We start from the raw sequence: 23,639 nt of genomic DNA, 5'->3' as shown, positions 1-23,639 counted from the left end.
ACTTCTAACAACTAGAAAACCAAAGGTGAGGGAGTTTTGATTTCTTTCTCATTCTTTAAAGATTTATCACTGAACTACAACGGTTGTTCATGGTTCATAGTTCTATGAAAAGAACGTGTGAAATGATGTGAGCCTGCTTTGCTATTTCATATTTAACTTCAAACATCAAACAATAGCTCAATTCACTTTTTGATTAGCAACACGGTCATGCATTCAACTAGCCTGTTTACAAATCCATACGCAATTGAAGTCCTAAGGACTAAAAAAGAAGAGCTAGTAGAAGGCATAAACGACCCAGACCATCTTCTGAACTGGCTGATAGACAATGGTATTTTTACCCCAGAAAAAAAGATGATCATGAGTTTCTACAGGACACGAACAGAAAAGAACTCCCGAGTTTTAGACATACTAATTTCTCAAGGTGAACGAGCCTGTAGGCTCTTTTTTTATCCATGTTTAAAGCAAGTGGAGCCAAAACTTTATAGCAAGATGAGAAAATACGTCAGTGAAGTAAACGAAAGCATTGGAGATGCTAGAAGACAATTGGTAGGATATTTACTCGAAAAAGACAAGGTTTGGTTTGAAAATAGCAGAGAGCGGCACCAGAAAAAAAGAGACAGTCCTAGAAGAAAAAAACAAGAATGGGCTATTAAGAAGAAAGGAAAAGAAACTCAACTTTCAAAGGCAGCAAAACCTAGAAAAGATTATGCTGATGTTCGCATCTTTGATGCAGTCGCTAAAGGCTATCTTTCTGAGTTAGAGAAAACATTGAAAGATAACGATATTAATGCACTAAACTCTTCAAGTGAAACACTTGTGCATGTTGCAGCCACTAATGGACATCTAACGATAATGGAATATTTGATCAGCAAAGGTGCAAAGATAGATGTGAAGGATGAGAAAGGAAGAACACCACTGCACAGGGCTGCTGAGAAAGGCCATGGCGATGCAGTGAAAGTGCTTCTCCGATGTGGTGCTTATATGTACAGTTTGGATACGGAAGGCAAGACACCACTTCATTTGGCTGCACAGAATAATCACAGTCACATATTGAAGATGCTCCTGAAAGAAGAGGCAAGAAGCTACGGGAACCAGCACAACTTTTTGCACATGGCAGCTCTTAAAGATGAGAGCAGTCTGGCAAAAATGCTTTTAAAGGCTGGCGCCTCCACTGATGGAAAGGATGAAAGAGGACAGACTGCTCTCAGTTATGCTGTTTCTCAGGGGTCTGAAAATACCGCAAAAGTACTGCTAGAAGCCGGAGCCACTGTTGATTCCAACATGGCCGAAAGAGCCTTCAGCAGCAACCACCCATCCATCTTCAAAATACTACTAGAATATTCTGAAGATTTGTCATCTGACATAATGGAGTCAGCTCTTTTTAGAGCTGTACAGAAAAATCTGCATGGTGTTGTAGCAGCTTTAATTGACAGAGGTACAGATATAAACGCCTACAACGAAATGCAGTACACTCCTTTACTCCTGGCGTGTGAAACAGGCAAAGCTGAATCAGCAGAAGTTCTAATCGAAAAGGGAGCAAATATCGGAATAAAGACTCCTGCTTCAGACACAGCTTTGCATTTGGCAGTTCAAGCTGGGGCTGCTTCCATTGCAAGTCTGCTTCTCCACAGCGGGATGGAGATTAACCTTATGAACCAAGCCGATGAAACCCCGCTCCATGTTGCTGCACTTCATAATAAAGGAGCATTAGTTGGCCTTTTGGTTAATGCTGGGGCCAAAATTAATGCTGTCACTAAAGAGTTTGTTACTCCCCTGCATATTGCAAGTCAAAGAGGTAACACTGATGTTGCTCAACAGCTGTTGCACCACAAAGCCAACGTTAATGTTAAGGATAAGCAGTCAAAATCACCTTTGCATTTTGCGGCTGAAAGGGGAGACAAAACAATGGTAGAGATGCTTCTGAACGCTAATGCTGACCCCAACGCACAAGACAAGGAGAAGAAGACTCCCCTGCACACTGCAGCTGTGAGAGGACATCTCAGTATTGTGAAAGTTCTGTTAGCTAAAAAAGGAAGATTTGGAGCTAAGGACATGGATGGATGTACTCCGATGCACTATGCAGCCTGCAAAGGAAACACAGAGATTGTAAAAATTCTTCTGACATCAGGGAAAAATAAAAATATTGATGACAGAAACATTTGGAGAAAGACCGCACTGCATATTGCAGCAGAACATGGACACAGCGACTTGATACATCTATTGCTGAGCTATGGGGCAGCCATTAATGCCTTAGACAGCAGCAAGGATACTCCATTGCATTGTGCATGCAAGGCTGGACATTTTAATGCTGTAAGTTCTCTTGTAAACTGGTCACAAGGAGAAAAAGCAAATTTACTAGCTGCTAATAGTCTCAAAAAGACCCCATTGCAAGTAGCAGAATTTAATAAAACAGAAAATCAGGCTCAAATTGTAACACTTCTGAAAAAGAAAATGTTAATAACAAAATGAAGATGTAAAGCAAAAACTTCTAAATTTAAATGCAGAATTCTCTTTTAATGTAATTTGGATAGCGCTGTTGCCCAGTATGATTGAGAATTATGTTAGGGCAGGCAGAATTAAGTTCGCAAGCAAAGGTGGCCATGGCAAAAAAGTATCTTAAAGACACTGTTAAACTTCTAAGTATTGATTAGTCTTTTGCTTCTCTCATGAATCTCATACTCGGAACCTATTTAAAAAGCACCAGTCTTAAACACATTGTGTATGACCTCCTCTAGTATAAATCAAGACTTTAAAAAAAAAAAAAAGATAGACAATAACTTTTCATATATCTGTGAATATTAGCCTGTATGGATAGCTTAGTTAAGCATGGGTTGGTAAAATCACATTTTTAAAAAGCCACCTATTATGAATAAGGAGACATCTGTATCCTCAAGGATACAGAGCATAGAGATGTTGGAGCAGATAACACTAGTTGAGCTTAGGCAGACCTAACTGCAGAGTACTGCCGAAAGAGATTGACCTGCCCTCCCTTTCAGTCCAGTCACGCATGCTTGCTCTAGGCTGTACGTGTGAGCTAATCCAACTTATACCACAGCTATAACTGAACAAAGGGGAGAAGCAGAGTAGCAAAGAGCTGAACAGCACTGGCTCTCCTGATGGTAATGTAGTATTAGCTTGGTTTATGCCAATTACAGTATTGCTCTCTGAGCTAACTGGAGATCAGAAGGCATCTCCCTGCAAATTTACTCGTGTGGGGTTGCTCTGCTCTAGATTTACTAGACCCACTCCCCATGCTAATAAATCCTATCAAGAGGCTTAGTATAAACCAACCAGAGGAGCAGTGTGTGCCCAAAACTTTGCTAACACAATGACGTTGTTTTCAGGACCCTATTATGTGCTACACTGACATTCAATATTGGGCTGGACCCTCTTTAGACATTTCCACATTATACCCTATGACATGGCATTGACAGATCCCGAGATCGTAACAATTATTTTTCTTCCATCTTTCATCACACTGTTTGTCTAGATTTTGCATTTTTAAGTAGCGATAATGAAAACAATCATATTTGCTGTTTATTAATTTCACTTTCAAATCAATTCCAGCACAAAGATGAAATGTTCAGAATAAAAAGGTTGCAACAGAGTTTATTTGTTCAAAATCTTTGTATTTCCATCTCTTAAAACAGAAACACTTTCTTGAGTCGACGGAAGGTTCTCTGTGGTCGTTTTCTATATAATGATAGTCAACCCTCACGGTTCTTAACACTTCCCTTCAGTATATGATTAGAAGCCCAATTACCATGAAGGGCCAAATACTTCTTGTGGGACGAAACACAGATTTAAAAATGTATGGGAATACAACTGTGACTTTTATGGCCATATTACAACACTTTAACTTGAGCCGCACAACACCCTGCTGCTGTCATCTTCTAGATGAATGAAAAGACATGACCACATGCTTGGAAGTACACGGACAGAGGCCAGCAAAACCGACATCTGCAGCACGATGCACCGAAATAGTGTCTCTCTTCGGTCAGCCCACCACACTTCAACGGGCCCGGGTTCACCCGGGGCAGCTCGCAAACCGCCGCTACCCCAAGCGTGCTTCAGCAGCCGCAAGCGAGGAAAGGCGAATCGCCAGGCGGGTTTCCGTCCACCCCGCGGCCCTGAGGCACGGCTTCCCCCTCGGAGCACTCCCACCCCACAGCGAGCGGGGCAGCCCGGAGGAGCAGCAGGCACCGGGGCGCGCGGCCTGGGCGGGCTCCAGCCTCCCTCTGCCGGGGCCCGCTCCTTCCCCTCAGCCCCCGCGCTCTCCCGTCCCTGCCTGACATGCCTCCCTTTCCCCTTCGCTCCTACCCTGGAAGTTGCCCCTCAGCGCCCGGCTCGCCCTCAGCTGCCCCCTGCGCGCCCCGCCTACCCCAGCGCCATCTCTCCGCCTCCGACCCGGCTTCTCCTCAGGGCGCAGCTTCACTGAGGGCTACTGCGCGCGCGCCGCCCGCCGCGCATGCCCAGTCACCGGCGCGGCGCGGCGCGGCGCGGCGCTCCCGCCTTTTCTCGCGAGATCGGTGGGGCCGGTGTCATGGCGGCGGCGGCGGAGGAGCTGGAGGTGGACATCGAAGGGGACCCGGCGGCCGTGCCCGGAGAGACGGCGGCGGGGTGAGTGAGGGCCGTACGGTGGGCTGGTAGCTCTGCCGCTCCGGTGAGCGCGTCCTTTCCCCCCCCCCCCGGCGGGCAGGGTTTGTGTGGCCGCGGCGGCCGGGGTTTGCGTGAGGGGGTGGCGAAGGGGAGGGCTGCCGCTTGCTGAGGGGGCTGCCCAGGCAGGGCCGCGCTCGCCCGGGGCCTCGGCCGCCGCCGGTGCTTCCCGCCGCCGGGCGCGTCAGGGCAGAGACCTTGGAGTCTCATTGAAGGCCTGGGGGGGGGAGCGCCGATGTTGAGCATCATGGGGCAGGGCACTGAAAGCGGGGCCTATGAAATCATGGAAGTAAGGTGAATGCAGAACTGCTGTCATCGGATCCGACAGTACGTGAAATAGGGACACTTGGTGAGACGGCTAGGAGACCCCTTTAAAATACATAGGCGGAAGGTACTGTGTTGCATAACTGATAGTGAACTTGCAGAGGCAGATAGGTTCAGAAAGCTGATTCAACAAATTTACGGGGAAGGGATCTGTAAACAGATGCTGAAGTGAGTGCGCAGCAATTATAACACTGTAAATCTAGCAGTTGCAGATGCGGGAGAGTATGAGAGGATTGTACCAGAGACAGTGGCCGGACTCACATGCTATCTTAGAGTAGCACCTGCCACTGCTGGAGACAGAACGCTGGGCAAAGGGGACTATTGGTCTGACCCATTTCTTGATATGCTCCAAAAGAAGCAGGAGTTGTATTCGTTTCTGGCTGTACGTGGGGATTTATCCTTACCTGTGAAGAGATGTTTGAACTGCTGGCACAAAGCAGTTCAGAATAGTAGGTGAATTTAATTTAGTAGCATTGCAGGGGATATAGAGCTAATTAGGCTTTTGAAAAGTCCGAATGTTCTGGGAGCAAAGATTTTTTAAAACAAGTAATTATGTGAATTACTAAGGAGATTTTATGCTGCATTAAAATAGAAGTTGATCAATGATGTGAATCAGTGACAGATTTCTAAAAGTAGTAAGTAGTTATTTACAGAAAAGATCAAGCATAATCTGGATGAAGTCCGTAAAAACACTGACAGTTCTGTATGAAAGGATTCTAATAAACCTTGTGTAAGTATGAGCTTTCCTCGGGAGGAAAACAGGTTTGTCTTTAGAAGAGGGTGTTTTTACCTTATTGGGGGAAAGATGTAGAAATGTTGAGTGGAGATAATGTAACTCAATGACACTTTTAATATTAAAAATACAGTTCTTATTTGCCCATGAAATTCTGATTTCTTTCATTTGTATATATTTTACATGGTCCCTCCTGCTTTCAGTTGTTCTGGATGAGAATTTTTACTGTTCAGGGTCTCACTGGTATCTCATACAGTCTGCAGTGAGACAGGTGAGAAGTTGCTACTGAGATTACTAAAAAAAATGACTTACTGAGAGGGATTTATGCTATGTCTAATGGAATATTATAAGAGAGTAACATTATGTAAGAGTCTGCAACATATAATTTTAGTATCTCATTCTGTCATCTTCTGTTAATGTTTTTGTTATTTACTACACCATTATTTTAACTCTGACAGCATTCATTTTGTTTGAATATGTTTGCATTGTTTTGAACACTGGAATCTTTTTCAGAGATCATGAAAACACAGCTTCAAGCTTGCTGCAGGATCACTATCTTGATTCATCTTGGAGAACTGACAACAGTCTCGTAAGTATTTTTTTTAAATGAATGGTACTTCTAGTAAGGTTATCAGAACTTCTGCTTTCTCCATTCTCTTCCCTCCATGTACATGCTCTTTTAGGTTTTTAACCAGTGCTTTTTGTTTACTTTCAGAAACTATTATATGTTCTTGATACTCAAGTAACAGTGTGACAGAATTCAAATATTAAAACATATTTGTATTGTTTGCAGCCATGGACGTTGGACAGCAGCATTAGTGAAGAAAACAGGGCTGTCATTGAGAAAATGTTGCTGGAAGAAGAGTATCCTTTTGCTGATTTGCTTGTATGTTTTCCTGTATAAGAACAGAAAACTTCCTGTTTCCAAAGGAGCTGGACAAATCTTTTCTTGTTAAGGTGACTGAAGCACTGTCGTCTTGTAGGTAGATTGCAGAAATCAAGGAGGACCCCTGAATTAATCATCTAGCTGCCTGCAGCTTCGTCTGGTGCTTCTGATTCTTCAGAAAATTACTCGAAAGCTTGTCGGATTTAAGCTGGCACTGGCACCAAAAATAGCAATATTCATCCCCACTTCAGCTGCTTGTTCAGTGCCACCTCCAGCATTGTGCTGATGCAGCCATTTGTGTGGCTTCGTAGTGAACATGATCAAACAGCTCATCTGGCTAAAAATAGCTAGTTCTTTTTGCTGAATTGTTCTTTACTTGGACTGGTTTACTGTCTGATTTTTGTCTGGCTACCTTCCTATTTCTGCCAGCGTGCAAGATGAAAACGGGAAGGAACAGCTGCTGCTTTTTTTAATTCCTTTTTTTTTTTTTTTTTTTTTTTAAAGCAGTGTTGGCTTAAATAGTCTTGCCAGTAGTAGCGTTTCTGGCATAAGTTGACCTCACGGACTAGGTAGGTTATAGCAGTAGTAATCATGGGCTAATTTATTTTCATGTTCTTTTTGTAATTGAGTGTAGTAATATAAAGTAATAGAGGAACAAGAAAATAAAGCAATTAAAGTTTTCCTAACAGAATGAATTATTGAGGTTTAATTTGAAAATAGATTATCAGTATCATAGGTATCAGTACAATGAAAATTACTTTAGTATAGTTTCTAAGTCAAAAAAGCAAAATGCTGTTGTAGAAACAGGATACCTAGTTTGCTGCAAGTAAAGTGAGCATGGGGGTTCAGAAGTCAAATGTCACTTCCTTATGCGTTAAACTAGTAAGAGTGTGTGAAATTGTGTGTATGTCAGTTTTGAAAGCAGTGCAGTACTTGCTTCTACAGCTGAATAATTATGAACCAGTATAATTTATATGATTATTAGAATTTCCACATGTACAAATAACTCTGATGCTTCGAAAACTTACTAAGTAACAATTTCAGATATTATTTATCTAATAAATCACTTTCTGAAAAAATATGGCTCAATCAAAAGGAAGCAGAGAAAAGAACTATGAAAAGGTAAGCTGTGTTCTGGGAAAAATTCTCAGATGAGAAGAAATGAAAAGTCCTTCCAAAATAAAGTGATTTGCTGAGATATGCAACAGCATCACAATTATTAATTTTTATTTTCACTTTGTTTTTTTATTTGCAGCCCACATAAGAAAACTGGAAAAGTCATGTATGTACATTTTAACGATTGAGTTGCATTTTTAAGTGTGGCGTCTGATTTTTGTTAAGTTACCAGACAGTATTTAAAAAAAAAAAAAGTTACAGTTCCTTAGTTCCTTTTGTTTGGCTGTACAAAATTATTTAATACATCTTTCAACACAAAGGAATATTGTTGTGTGTAATAATAGGCCTGTAGTTAACTAGTTTGTTTTTTGTAGCACAGTGGTCCTTCTGAAAAAAAAAAAAACAAACCCACAACCCTGTTAATTCTAGTTGGCTTTCTTGCCTGAACTTTTCTGTTTCCTTCTTTTGTGTATTTCTGTACCATTAGTTACTGATGAATGTTGTGTTGCCTTGAATCTCCATCTTTGTGATGGAGAAGCTGACGTGATTCTCAATATTTTATTTATCTGTCCCGTTCATGTTTAAAACAATACCTTGAGTTTTACTGAAGATGGGGAGTAGTTCTCCTGTCAGAAGTTGCCTTTAGATACTGGGATTTGAGAATATATATTTTTAAGAAAGCACTAACTTCTGTTTCCTATTTTCCTAGGGTGCGATCACCTACAAAATCAGCTAGCTACTCATTAAAGTGGACATCAGAAGAGAAGGAACTGTTTGAACAAGGACTGGTAAGTTTGTTTATATATGTAATAGTTTGAATAGAAGTCATTAGTTTATCTTAAATAACAAAATAATAATCAATATAAATAAGCATGTTATTTATCTGCTTCTGCTTTTGTACTTCTAATGTGTTAAAAATAATTGTCATCTACTAGGAGTGTAATGATAAATCAGATTTATATTGATGAATCCCCCAAAATGGCTTTGGTTACCAGATTTTGTTCATGTGAGGTTGATTACAATTTGAGATCACAAAATATCTCAAATAGACAGCTTTACGAATTGTACAATCATAATGCTGTAGTTAACTACAGGAAGTATAGCATGTTCTTAAGGCAAATCAGCTAATAAAGTGAAATCCTTTAACTACTGTTGTAAGGTCTTCAGAGATTATATGGTTGTACAGTGCTGAATGTAATAGGGTTTGCTTCGCCAAGTACAACTTCGTTTCAGTAGGATTCCTCGGGTTAGTAGGCAGCATAATTTACAGTGTGCCTGAGTTGGGCGAAGAAGATCCTCTAGGTAAGAAGAATAGCAATAATTCTTACTGTTGGATGCAATTTTCTTCTTGGTAGAATATGAATAGTGAGGTTCTTTGCCATGGGTTTGCTGTAGTGTTTGTGCATTTGTAATGAATAATTGAGTTTTAAAACTCTTTTGGCACACAAAGTGCAATGTCTGGAATGTTCGAGTTTGGGTAACTTAAATGGGCTTTGTTGTACTAGGTGAAATTTGGCCGCCGGTGGACGAAAATTGCCAAGTTAATTGGAAGTCGTACTGTTCTACAAGTAAAGAGCTATGCTCGGCAGTATTTTAAGAACAAGGTAAACAGAGTGTCTCTGTAGTTAGCAAAAAGGCTCTTTGACAAGTATGCTGTTGTACGTGTGGCTTGATTTTAATCTGTCCTTTTCAGGGTCCTGCTGTTAAAGTACTCACTCTATTTATTCCCATATTCAGAAAAGTGGAACATGCTTATTTGCAGATTTAAATATGAATTCAGACCTGATTTCAAATTCCTAGAATGACTTCAGTATTTTTATTGCTGATATAACTAAACAATAAATGTAGTATAATAGTTTCTCTGATACTGTTGGTTGTTAGTCTGAAAATATTTGTTTTCCATTCTACAGCTGTTTCAGCTGTGTGTTGTAGTTTTGGCTTTAGCCTCATTTGAGACTTTGGGGGCATTTAAGAAGAAATAACTATTGTTTAGGTCTTTTTGAATGGAAATACATGTTAATTTATACTTGGGCTAGAAGCATACCTATAATGCTGTGTAAAAGTAAATTGCAATGGATTAAAACGTATTAAAAGGGTAAGATGAGGAAGAAACACTTCAGAATGTCTACTGTTCAAGTAAAATAATTCTGACTATTTGGGAGGCAGAGGGGATTGTTTTGTTTTTCCCTCCTAAAAGCATTTCCTATTTTCCTAAGGCAAAAAATGGTGATTCTGAAAAAGAAGAGCAAAGTCAATGTGGGAGCAGTCTTCCCATTGAGGATGGGATAAGGGTAGAAGCGTGGTCATCTGGAAACTTGAGAGGCCGTGCAGACCCCAATCTGAATGCAGTGAAAATTGAAAAGCTGTCAGATGATGAAGAAGTAGACATAACTGATGACATGGATGAACTACTTTCGCCTACCTTCCAGCAAGAAACTGGAAAATCTGAATTATCTGTTATTTCAAAAAGTCCAGCTGAAGAAACGAAAGGAACGGAACATGGTTTTTCATCTGTTGGACACAGTTCTGCAATTTCTTTACCTAAAGAAGATCCTCAACGTACCAAGCAAGATACAGTGGATGCATTAGTATTTCCAAGTGTTGCAGCAACATGTTCTCAGCACCTGAACGGTGACAGATCTGTGAACTTAGATTACCAGCAATACAATAATTTTATTGAGAAAGCTGAACAAGGCAGACTAGTAACATCTTGTGGTGCTAGACAGGTGACTGATCAGGAGCTTCATGAGGAACAGAGAGACCTGGCTGATAATGGATTGCTTTTTCCTTCTCCCTGCCAAGTGGATGAAAATCATCAAGAAGAAGCAGAGGAGCTTAAGCCACCCGATCAAGAAGTGGAAGTTGACAGAAGCATCATTCTGGAAGAAGAAAAGCAAGCTATTCCTGAATTTTTTGAAGGGCGCCAGGCCAAAACACCAGAGCGTTATTTAAAAATTAGGAATTATATTTTGGACCAATGGTAAGATGCATTAATTTCATTTACTGAAATAAGTGATTAAGATGACTCGTGTCCAGTTTTGTTGTAGTTAAAACACTACTTAGTACTAATAGCTTACTTCTGAAAAGAGTAAAATTAATTTTATGGTAGCATTATAAAGATTGCCAGTGAACAGCACTGATTATTAATGCTGCTTTTGCATCTTCCCCGTTTTTTTTCTGGCATTCTGGAAGCTAAGCAATGAAAATACTTTGAAGCATTATGAAAATGAGTGTCCTATATCAGAACAAGCTGCATCCCTTTTGGTTACGTTATTTTCTTCCAATTTTTGTCATCCTATATGTAAGAATGCCTATACAGTTTTAATAAATGGTTCCTCAAAATAGCTGATTCAATTAATTCCTTAATGAGGTCTGTAACATTGTAGTACTGCCTTTACAGAAGGGCAGAAGAAGAAATAGTCTGTGCTAGAGCAAATAATGTTGACTAAAAAAATACTTCAGATTAAGAATCAATTTGGAGTAGTGCTTGTACACTTGAATATTTTATATTCCATCTCCAAAGAATCAGTTTAAGGAACCTTAGTGATTTGTGCTAGCAGGCTCAAAATACATTTTGCTCTGTTAAGAGTTTTGGTTTGTGTGCTTGTTGTGTTGGTTAGCGTGCTTTTAAGTAGAAAGAATTGCTGAGTTTTACTCTGTTATCATTCAGTTGTCTTGTGTATTAACAGCTTATTCTAGTTGCAAAGAAACTCTAAAATTCCATACCAGCGAAGTGTTGAACTGAAACGATTCAGTATCAGTTTAAAAGCAAGTAACAAGTGCATAGAGAGTGAGTAGAAACAGGCTTATTGATTACGCCAAGGAAGCCTATGATTATATGAGCTATTTAGACTAAACTAATGCAGATGTTCTTTTATCAGTTTAACGGTATCATAGTTCTTCTGAGTAATTCATTGCTTCCTGGCACCAGTTGTGTTGAAGAGTTTCTTTTAACGCGTGGAACATAAGTTTCACTCTGGATAAGTATGAATGTGTATGAATAACCCTAAAATAAATTGTGTCTTGTGAAGTTTATATTTTTGCTGTGATTGCCCTGCGTAGTGGTGTGTAGTATGTGCACCGTGGAGGGAAAAAGCCACTTCAGTGGCTCGTCTTAACCTCCGCTTAAGTCATACAATTCCTTCCTCCCCCCATGATTTGTTTTACTATTTGACAATGTGCTATACTTTTTTTTAGGGAGAGATGTAAACCCAAGTACCTGAATAAGACTTCAGTACGTCCAGGCCTTAAGAACTGCGGTGATGTTAACTGCATTGGACGGATCCACACATACTTGGAATTAATAGGAGCGATTAACTTTGGCTCTGGTAAAGATGTTTTTATTGGAATCAATTCAGAACTTGAATTCTAATCAGTTCTTGCTGAACACATCTATTGTTGACTGTCAGCTTTTTTTATTAAAATGAATATTTTCATGTGAAGGGTAAACATTAACGTTAGTAGATGAGTCTTTAAAAGAAAAGTCCTAAGCTCACTCCATTGAAGCATGGATGACTGCACTTAATCGGAGTCAAGCATCCATGTGGATAATCTTCCAACTTCTCTGTACTCTCAGTGTCTTAAATAGTAATTGTCGTTACATTTAAGTTCTGTAGAAGAGAATCTTTGTTTGGACTGTGTTTAGTATAGTCATGTTCCAACCTATATGGCTGTAGCCTATTTTGGTATTAATGTGAAGGACTACTTAATGTTAGGGTATACTGCTCACGCAGAAGGATACACGTTAATCCTTACTAGGAAGGACCTTCTGAGCAGATTGTCTCTCATGACCTTTGAAAATCTAGAGGAGTTTGTAACCTGCTTACGGGATTATGGATTTTTGGTTTTACACAAGACCTTTTCTTTTTTTTCTCCCCCCCCCCCCCCCCCCCCTTACTGCACACCAGCTGGCTGGGTGGTTTTTTTGTTTTGTGCTTTTCTGTGTGCCCAGTGTTGGATTTTTTTTTTTCCCTGATACCTGCTGTATCTGAAATTCTGCCCTCCCTCCCCATAAGACAGAATTCAAGTTATTGTTTCTTTTCCCATACTGAATTATAACTATTTCCTAAATGAAAAACAATGTCTTCATCCTCAGGGCTAGTTTTTACAAGATTCAAATGTTAAAATCGGGTGACGTTAAAAGTATATATACACCTATAACTTAATGTTGTTTTAGAGTCTCTGGGTTGATTTTGGTCCAAAGCTGAATGACAGTCACCTGGGAGAGGAGGAATGTCCTGCAAATATTTTTAATAACCTTTACTTCAGACAAAACGTAAACTTAACAATAAGGAAGGAGGTTTTCCTGTCTTAAAAATGCTGTGGTAGTGGGAGAGGGCTATATAATCAGTCAGTAATATGACCATCAAGAGATGTCTTTTCACTGTGGGTTTTTTTGTTGTTGCTTTTTTCTTTATGGCATTTGTCGTTACCGCTTATCTATGTCATTCTTGGCTCTGTACCAGTGGCTTCATACTTTACTGAAGTAGAGTGTATCTCGCTTCTGTATCCTGTAGAACAGGCTGTCTACAACCGACCCCAACCAGCTGACAAAACGCGGTCCAAAGAAGGCAAAGACACAGTGGAAGCGTACCAGCTCGCTCAGCGCTTGCAGTCCATGGTGCGTTTTGGTGAGGGAGGCGGGGGCAGCAAAAAATATTCAGTGTGGAGAAGGTCTCTTCAATTTTCATTTTCAAGCTAGGGCATCTCAGGAAATTTCTCCTCTCGTTCAGTTTGCGGTTTCATTCGAATGCCCTGTCGTTCGAGTGTCACTCTAAGTATAAGTTCTGCTATCTGACGGGTGTCTGCCTTAACTTCTGCCATCTTACACATTTGATTTCTGTTCAGGTACTTAACTACGATTGTGTTTCAGTCTTTTCCCAGCAGCCCTAACCCCTTCCTCCCCACCTCTCCATAATTTATTAGCCTGAATTAGCCAGAAAATAATGGAGTGTATTGGTAGTGTGTGATGAAGTTGCTTGCGTTTTAACTGTTAAGTATACTAGGTACATGATATGGCTTACTGAGAGCCTTATGCACACAATTAAGTACAGTAGTAACTCATTTATAACCACGTGAATTACCAAAGCTTGCCAGATTTAATTTTCACATTCACATTTAATGTAGCATTTTTAACTACTTCACAGCAAAATAAATCAGTTGATGAGAGGAATACTAAATCAACCCTGCTAAAAAAAATAATAAATTGAAATATAAAGAACTGTAGCATACACTAGATGTAAACATCCTGGTTTTATAGCTTTTTGTATTGTCTGAGCTATAATTCAGAGCTGGATAACAATGCACTGTTGCTGTCAGGTGTTGATGATCCATGGAACATCAAGCAGGTGTTATGCTTTACAGCCTTAAAAACCTGAGAACTTCACTGATGATATTTCATGACAGATTGTGAACTACTTAATTCTACAGAACTCCAGGGTGTTCTTTCTGGAAATATGTCATAGTGTTAGTAACATTCGTGTGGCAGTAACCTTTTGGACAATGTTCTTACGGCTGATTAAAGGAAGTAAATGCAGTTTCTTCAGGAGTAAGATCCTTGACTCATGTTGATTTGCTTGCTGCAGCGTACAAGAAGACGGCGAGTGCGAGACCCTTGGGGAAACTGGTGTGATGCAAAGGATTTGGAAGGACAGACATTTGAGGTAACCCTTCTGTGTTTTAAACTTCCTTAAGGAATTAATTCTTGCTAATTGCTAGCAAGCAGGTGGTGTTGCATCAAGTATACAAGGGAAACAGTTGTGTAATAGGTACTTAACCTCTCTTTGTGGAAGCAATAATTTGAAAATAATGTAGCAGCTGTTACGTCTGCATGCTGCTGAGAAATACAGTTGTCCTTTGGGCTGTACAAAGGTGTTCGTGTTGTGAGCATGTATCACCCTGCCCTGTTTTATGCCTATAAAGCTCTTTGCCTTGTCTTACAGGAGATTTCATGACCCTTTGTTTTCAGGTAACTGCCTTACTAAAGCTAACAGTAGGGGATAGGAGAATAAGAGTTAAATTTTATTTTTCCAATCCTATATGGTTTCTTTGTGCTTATAATGCAGGTGATATGAGTTCCTCATATTGATTCTGCTACTAGCAAGATCCCCAGAAATACTGTGGTTTATGAAGTGCTTAGAAAAATTCATACAAGTTTAAATATTTTATAGAAGACTTGGAAAGAAAATATCCATTTGTCCATTCCTACAATGTCAAATTATATGAAAAATGAGGGACTGTAAACATCCTATTTTTCTTGTATAGAAAACCACTTAAATTTGCAACCGTCAGTAATAAGTATCTGTAACAATTACTTCTATAATGTTCTAGTGCCATACCTCTTTTTGAGTAACTGTGGTTAATAATTCCAACACTTTCTGCAAAATACATATTTGGATGGAAATCAAGTTTGAAAACACTCGTCCCTAAAGAAGCGTCCTGATAAATTCTGGCCATGGATTGTAATGGCAGATTTTCTCCTTAGTTATCACACTTGCATTTATGCATGGTTTGTGATATGGGCTGTGATTTTACTGAATTTGATTGACTTGGAGAATGTAAGAATTCTCTCGTCAGGCATCTGGTGGACTAGATCTCTGATTGTCATTACTTTCACACTGCTTGATTCTGCTATAGCTGTTGCCCACTATCTTGAGTAGTCCTGTAACACACAAAAATTGATAGCGTATCAAGAGGACACTGATGTCAATAACTTATTCTCCGCTGGTTTTGGAATCACTACTGAAAGAGCACTTAAGACATTAAGACAGATTTCTTTTTTCTTTTTTTTAGCATCTGTCTGCTGAAGAATTAGCAAGAAGAAGAGAGGAAGAAAAACTGAAACCTGCCAAATCTTCTAAAGGTTCAAGACAAATCAAAAGGTATTATTTGATGTACATCATGTTGAAATATAGGTCTTCTAGAAATGAAACGAATATCTTGCGTAGTGTCAGGCTGGAACGCTGCAAATCATTAATGTGTATTACGGTCTGAAATAACGTGTATGCATTTCAAATGTTTTGTATTGAAATTCACGAGTGTGGGTAGTGAAGTTTCTGTATTTGGTGGAAGTCATCTAGTGTGGGATGAGAAAATCCAGTAAAGAAGACAAGGTTATTCCTCCTCTGCCAAGGAGACAGTGGGAAACTTGAAAAGTTTCCTGACTGTCCTACATCTTTAGAGAAATTTTCTTTCATTTTATAGTTCCTTTGATCCCTTTCAGCTGATACCGTGCTGTTTGTTCACTGAAGAAAAACAGGTATGTACCTTTATGGGAATAATCAAGCACGCTTTATTACTTCGATTACTTTTCTTATGCTCATTATTGTGTTTACCATTTCAGGAACCTTTTCAGGTGAAAGTGTCTTCCGAAGCACTTTTAATAATGGATTTGGTGAGGACTAAGTTTTATCTTTCAAAAAGCTATGACGTATATGTTGTGTTGTTGTTTGTTTGTTTGTTTGTTTGTTTGTTTGTTTTTTTAATGGACAACATAAGAAGATTGCGAAATACAGTACTTCTTTCCATTCAGACCTAGAAGTGAGACTCTAGTATTAAATAAAGCCCCTAAAGATTAATGGTTTTTTATATTGTGCTTAGTGTACAACCATTTACCTTCTAGAAAAATTAATAAGAGCGTTACTACGTACTACTCTCTGTCACACTTTAAATATAATTTGCTTAAAGCTACTTTTTAAAATCGACTGCCATTTTGAAATCTTACAGGTTCGTTTTCAACTAGCCTGGGAGTTGATTTTGTGTTTATAAAGCAATGTGTGGTTTGTTGGTTTTTTTGGTTTTTTTGTTTTTTAATAACAACACGTTGTGCCAAAATTTGCCGTTGTTCAGCACTGCACAGTATTGCACGGGCTTCAGGTTTTGAAGCTAGCATTGCTTCATGTATGGAAGTGTTATACGGGTGCACATGCATGTATATAATAAGCAAACATAATCTTTTCTATTTGCCTTAAATTGAAACACTGGATATTTGAGAATCTTTGGCTGTCCTAAGTTTTCCTTCTGAGTGTCATTGAGAAGTTACTGACTTGAAGCCAATGTATTCTGTCGTGTGCAGATCAAAACTAGGAGAAATTATACAACTTGGACTTTTAATAATTGTTTAATATCATTTTAGCACTCTCATGTGTCTATGGCAGAAGTAATAGGGCTGCTAGGTGGAAGATACTCTGAAGCTGATAAAATTGTAGAAGTAAGTGTTTGTCTTTTTACATTTTCTCTAAAATATTAAAACTGTTATGATAACATTTACATCTATTCAAATGATATATATTATTTCTGAAGGGCAATTACTTTAATACATTTAAGTTGAAGTTAATTACTGTAGTCTTGAAATGTTAGAGTTATGCTTATGTTCAAGTGTTGGCCTGTCTATCATGAGGACAATCTGGTATATGACTCTTAAAATTCTTTAAATTTTATTTAACTGATGGAGATTTCTTGCATTTATCCATCTGGAGACTTTTTTAACAGGTTTGCGCAGCAGAGCCCTGCAATAGTCTCAGTACAGGACTGCAGTGCGAGATGGATCCAGTATCACAAACGCAGGCCTCGGAAACACTGGCTGCCAGAGGATACGGTGTTATCGGATGGTACCATTCCCACCCGGCCTTTGACCCCAACCCCTCCATACGAGACATTGACACTCAAGCTAAATACCAGGTACTTGCTGGTCTGTACATTAAAAAGAAATAAGTAGCAAAAAACCCCCAACAACCCTAAAGCCTCCTTGGTATTTACAGTGGTAATACGCACAATTGCTCTAACGCATCTTAAAATCAGTTCATTCATAAATTGACATAAATTCTGTTTTTTCAGTTGCAGAATGCTGTTCTGAAAAAGGTTGTATTTATTGTATGTGGTTTTTTGTGTGTGTTTTGATTTTTTTTTTTTTTAGAGTTATTTCTCCAGGGGTGGTGCCATGTTCATTGGAATGATTATAAGTCCTTACAACCGAAATAATCCTCTTCCATATTCTCAGATTACTTGTCTAGTAATTAGCGATGAGATCAGTTCTGATGGTTCCTACCGTAAGTACCAATATTTTATCCATTGTCTTAATTTTTCTTTTGCTTTTGGGTACTAAGGAGGAAAACGTTGTCTGTTCTTGAACTTGAGAAATCGGTATTTATATATTGATGTTGGTAACTTGTGCTGTACGAAACCAGGAATTTCACTTAAAGAGTAATCCTGCAAGTAGCCCATGCTGTCATGACAAGAATATACAGGTATAAATAGACCGAAGATTGTTTTTCTGTATTAGTATTTCCCACAATCCGTGAAAGAAATTAAAGGGTTGGGACAAGGGTCACTGTTATTTACATACAGTATCCATATGAATAGCTGAGAAACTGCTTTGCATGTATGACTTAGACTTTGCTGCGTTACAAAATTCTGAACAGATCCTCTGACCGAGGAGACAGAAGTGTAATAGCAAAGAATTGGCTGCTCTAGCGGCCAAAAATCCTTATTTGAGTAAGTTAGCATTCAGAAGGTCAAAGGATCAAACTTGCCAGCTGTCCAGGAAAACACAAGATACAAAAGATGAAATGCTGTGCTGGCATGAATCCCAACCGAAGAGAACAAATGCTTGATCAAAAATGTCATTGGCATTTCATGAAAATGGGATGTTTTCCTTTCTTGAATAGTTAAGAACGTATCATATATAAAACTTATGGTATTTCAAGTGACGATCAGATCTTCTGCTCATTCCCTGACACTAATTTGAGGAAAACTCCCATGATAACAGTATACGGTTATGGTGGCTGCTGCTTCTCTCTCCTCCTGCCTCCCCCTGTTTAAGTCCAGATTTTTGCATCCAAACTGCAAGGTTTCCAGTTTTCCTGGCAAGGCAACAGCAGAGGCCGTGTGAGCCGACAGTTCCCCCTCTGTTTTTTCTTGTGGAAGTAAGCAAGGGAGACCATCTGCTTGGAGACTTGCTTCATAGTCCTGGGGGAAGTGAAGTGGTGGCCACATCTGTGCAATAAATCCTGTTTACCGTACTGATAGTACCGTAATTTTATCCTCATTTCCCATGCATCCCACCCTTGTGGTGTGGAGTTAAAATACTTAGAAACTTTATCTGCCCTTAGAAGTAGACATTTTTTTGGTCACATACATTTTCTGCCTGAGAGGACTTCATATTTATGTTTATCTCCTGAAATCAGCTTTTTACAAAATGGTATCTAGCTCTTTGGAAAAGTTACACTGTGGCAGTAGCGCTATAGTACTGTGCAAATGAACAAAAATAAGTATTTCATGTGAGCCATAAATTTTTCTATAGATTAATTCGTACTCTTGGAAATGCATGCTGCACTGAACACTTTTCACATTTGAGATGTGTTCAAATAGCAAATTGTATTTATTGCTTTCTTTTCGCTTACACTGAGGTCTAGTGGGAAAGCATGCGTTTCATCTCATTAAATTCTTAGGATCTTGGAAAGGCGTGCTTTTTTTTTTTTAATGACTTACTGAAATTTACAGTCTCTTTCTTTCTCCCTGATTTTTGGTAACTGAATTGTGTTCTGCAAGTAATTTTCTGGTGTTCCTTTAGAATACTTTCTAAATTCCTCTTCCCCCACCTGCAATAAATGAGAAGAATTTCTTCCTTCAGGAGCAAAATTCCTCTGAAATCTAGAACAAGTCAGCCACTTCATCAGCCAGTTCATACATAAAAAACAAAACCTTTTTTATTCACGTAATAACCACATAGATCTTAGAGAGACTACAGAAGTGGTACTAAGTTATAAGAACTCAGTTTCACCATTTTTCTGTTAGGTTGTAGATTTCTGTGTGCTTCCTTATGGCATGAGGAATTGGCGAGGGCAGGGAGGAGAACAGGTTTGTTCCCTCCTCCCACCAAAATTAAATTTGGAATCCAAAATATGTCACGCTTCTACTTTAACCTCCTTGACGTTGGCAAGTAACAGGACTGCAAGCTTCTGCAGTCAGTAATAAATTATGAACAGTTATGGGGAAGGAAGAGATTGCACCTAAAACTAAAAAAGAAAAAGGAGAAAAAAAAAAAAAGTTGAGTGTACTGGAGACACTGAATAATCTTGTTCAATTGATTACAGGCCTGCCCTACAAATTTGAAGTACAGCAGATGTTGGAGGAACCTCAGTGGGAATTAATATTTGAAAAAACGAGATGGATAATTGAAAAATACAGATTCTGCCATAGGTATGTGTCTACTTCTATTATAAAGAATAGCCAGTTTAGCATTTTTGTATGTTTATTATTGATGTTTCAATGAAGACGTGTGTCTGCTTGCTACAGCACTACTGTTTGTTTTTCTTTCAACAGCAGTGTCCCCATGGATAAAATTTTTCGTAGAGATTCTGACCTGACTTGTTTGCAGAAAGTAAGTTTTCTTCTTTTAGCTTTTTTAATTTTAAATGTTTTTTTAAATACAAATCTGTTTCGTATCATCAGAAGTCACCTGAAGTTACATTTTTACGAATCAGAGATGTAAACTAATCACAATAAATGATTTCTGTGGTGCAGCTGATTTACAAACAAACACAATGAAAATAAGGATGCTCATTTGAGAGAGTTGGGGGCGACGGTTACGTGCAGATACCAAGTTTTAACCTCAATTTGGAGAAGAATGAATGGCAAATTAATCATGTCTCTTCTCAGCATGTTGTATGCTTCCAGTGTCGAGAACTACATGTGTTTCACGAGCAGATCTGGACTTCCTCGTCCTTTGTTCGATCAGTAAAGTAGTGCCGTGCCATGATTGTCATGCGTAAGAGAGAACTTCAATTTTCCAGTCAGGGTAGTCATTGCTATGAAGTTCTAAATAACTACAGCTCTGCTGTAACATTAATTGCACAAAAAAGACAGAAAAGCTGCCCAAAGCAAAAGACGTAAACAGAAAACACGTACACAATGATTACCCACATCTCATTTTTTTTTTTTTCCTCCCCACATGACTTTGCTTATAAACAGCTTAAATCTAAAATTGAGTTGGTCGAATACTCTTAAATTTAGCTGTTGTGTAATTGGTTTTAAAGAATTGGTTTTAAATCACCCGTGTGTTCCTGTGTGACTGTTCCTTTCTAAAATTTATATTGTACAGTTGAACACTTTCTGTAGTGTTAATCCTAAATAAATAAATAAAAATCCCTTTGGAATACTTATCAGCTAGAAGGGGGAAAAAATAAACTCAGGAAAAACAACAATTTTAAAAAATCTCCTTTTCTTTTGCCTAGCTTTTGGAGTGCATGAGGAAGACTTTGGGCAAGGTAACAAACTGCTTCGTTGCTGAAGAGTTCTTGACTCAGATAGAAAACTTATTCCTTTCCACATACAAGAGTGAGAAAAAGAGTAATGCCGAAGAAAACGAGACTGAATGTTCAAATGAATTGCCAATGTGATGGCTTTAACAAAACAAAATTACGGAATTTTGATTTTATTTTTTCATTTTTTTCCGCTCTTCCCCATTATGTCAACTCTTTCAGAATTCTTATCCATTTTAATAGTAACTGTTACAGAATCCAGTGTCATCTTGTTGTTACGGTTTAAACGTGCTTTGAAATATGTGTGACCTGACTACACCAGGACCGCTTAATACTAGCATTTTGTAAAAAACGAGTGCCACACAATTAATTGATTGACCAACAGTCTGCCGTTTGGGAAGAAGGACAACCTGGCAAGAATACTGTGCTCCAGTCTTCAAGGAGAGTTTGTCCTCTCTCAAGTCTTTCAGTTTGGGAATTTTCTCTTATTTTTTTTATCTGTAGGTACACATCTAACTCGGAATGAATTTGTTCCTTAATGCTTTAGAGGTTGTAAGTTTGAATGAATTCACAAAAGAGAAATTTAACTGAAATGAAAATTCTGTAGCTCACTGATTTCAAACTTTCCTGGTACCCAGTCTGAAGTTTTATTCAATTGTAGTTTAATACATCATCTGACTTTTTTTTTTTTTTAACCCTGCCCCCCCCCCCCCCCCGATCCCTATGGTCAAGTACCTTTTTGGCATGTTCTTTGCCATCTTGCTTCTATATTGGGGAGAAAAAGCTGTTAAGTTTTCATGACTTCTCAGTAGCGGTTGTGCTTGTTTCCAGTGGAAATGGTAACTCCTGTCTTATTACAGGTTGCAGTCTTTCTGGTCTTCCATTCTACGGGGAGATATTACGTTGCTCTGCCAGATCATTGTGATTTGTCCACTTCTAATTGCCACTGTTTCCTGTGGAAACAAGAGCTCTTGATTGACGGCAAACTGAGTGCAACAAGCAGAAAAGTATTTGTCTTTTTAAAGAAAAAAACCCCACCAACTTTTATATTTGGGGTCTTCTCCATAATGTGCAGTTCAATAAGAAAACATACTGGTTTGTATCAGTTCTTCAGTTATAATTTCATACAAGTATATATGCAGATAAATTAGTTGTAAACAGATTGATCGTGATTGAGAAGTTTCTTGATTGCAACTTAGAAATGTTTCGTGAGCTATAGCACTGTGAATCTTTATAGAAAAAATGTGCTTTAAATTTTGCTTTCTAAATCATGAGGAAACTTGGACTTGTATACAGTTACTACTATTTACACAAATTTATCTTGGGCAAAGTTTCTCAGAGAGGTCTGAAGTATATTTGAAAACATGAAGCAAGCAAGACCTTGAGTTTATATCTGGAGAGGTGACAATGGACTCAATTCTTATTTTAAAAAAAAAGGTGTGTATATATCTAGTTCTACATAACATAAATGGAATTTTAAGATTTTATATGTTTACATTTTTAACTTCAGCTTTTCATTTGTATAAAGAGTTTGAAAAGCTTTAAAATTGCAGAGTTGCATCGCAAGGAGGGAACTCCTTTCCAGGAAGTTAACATTACTTTTTTATCATGCCTCATAAAATGTTCATCTCTTTCTGTTACTAAGTGGAAGGTGCAGAACCTGATCGTATGAAAACGTGAGCCGTGATACTCGGTGATTCTTCCAATGCAGATTCAAGAGCTGTGGACTTAAAAATATTGGTGAACGTTCTATGCTCTCTTCTATGTTCAGATCTGCTGGGGCACAGCTTTAGATCCCACTACTATGTATAATTTATGAACTTGGTGTATCCATCTATATAAGGCATGTTGACTCAGTCTGCATATATTCTAAAATGTCATCTTTGGGACTTCCTAATTAAAAATACTGCATGGCTTTCTGTATTTCTAGTTTAAACTACACTCTTGGTGAGAAAGCATTCCTTCCCTACTTAGGTGTGGAGTGGTCTGCAGCGTAAGGTATTCTTCTGCAGTTTTGCATAGGTTACTCTCTAGAAAAATCACACAGTATAAATGTATGTACTAAAAGGTGTAATTAGTTCTGATTTGTAGGAAGAGAATTTTGAACCTCTTGTGTAACAGCATTATGAAGTAGATAATGTTCTTTGTCCACATACGGTCTATTTCCAACCATTTAAGGATGGATGTCAGTATTACCTAAGTAGTGGTAACAATGTGCTGGCTGCTTCTCTGTTTAACGATTAAAATGAGTTCCAGTAATACAGTTGTATTAATTGGATTTAACAGTGATGTTACATAAGAAAAGTTGTGAGTAAAACATGCTTTTGAAGCAGTTTGTCTCTTGAGAAGAGGACATGATGCAGTATTGAGCCTTTGATACGCACACAAAGACTCCAGATATTCTAAGAGTTCATTAGCAGGGTGGTGTGGGAGGAAATAGAACTGCTAGTACCATCGTAATCCAGTATTATCACCCGATAGTGTCTGTGAATTGGAAATACCACACTTGTGATGCTAAGTAGTAATTTTGTTGGCAGGAGCCATGGTAAGAAAATAACTAGCCTACTTTTCATAATTTATTTTGACTGTGTGATTAATAATATGAGTTTGGAAGTTGCATGCTTCTAAGAAGATAAAAATCTATTTTACTAATACTCCCACTTCT

At 38.6% G+C, this 23,639-nt stretch overlaps 2 protein-coding genes across 2 annotated transcripts; both read left to right on the top strand.

Annotated features, from left to right (window-relative positions):
* Positions 1-207: 207 nt before the first annotated feature.
* LOC127019385 (CARD- and ANK-domain containing inflammasome adapter protein-like) lies at positions 208-2,469 on the top strand. The gene has a single exon (XM_050901399.1). It carries the CDS (start codon positions 208-210, stop codon positions 2,467-2,469), a length of 2,262 nt encoding a protein of 753 aa, XP_050757356.1.
* Positions 2,470-4,568: 2,099 nt separating this feature from the next.
* MYSM1 (Myb like, SWIRM and MPN domains 1) lies at positions 4,569-21,647 on the top strand. The gene is made up of 20 exons (XM_050900880.1): positions 4,569-4,620; positions 6,227-6,302; positions 6,507-6,577; positions 7,644-7,721; positions 7,855-7,881; positions 8,425-8,503; positions 9,221-9,319; positions 9,932-10,695; positions 11,913-12,043; positions 13,232-13,335; positions 14,300-14,377; positions 15,507-15,595; positions 15,918-15,972; positions 16,057-16,107; positions 16,849-16,923; positions 17,205-17,393; positions 17,629-17,761; positions 19,808-19,913; positions 20,037-20,094; positions 20,948-21,647. Exons 3-20 carry the CDS (start codon positions 6,561-6,563, stop codon positions 21,110-21,112), a joined length of 2,298 nt encoding a protein of 765 aa, XP_050756837.1. The 5' UTR covers positions 4,569-4,620; positions 6,227-6,302; positions 6,507-6,560; the 3' UTR covers positions 21,113-21,647.
* The last annotated feature ends 1,992 nt before the right edge of the window (positions 21,648-23,639 follow it).

The sequence above is a fragment of the Gymnogyps californianus genome, chromosome 8, assembly GCF_018139145.2.
Source record: "Gymnogyps californianus isolate 813 chromosome 8, ASM1813914v2, whole genome shotgun sequence".
NCBI lineage: Eukaryota > Metazoa > Chordata > Aves > Accipitriformes > Cathartidae > Gymnogyps > Gymnogyps californianus.
Note: the sequence above shows the minus strand (reverse complement) of the source record. Positions and strands in the feature narration are given on the sequence as shown.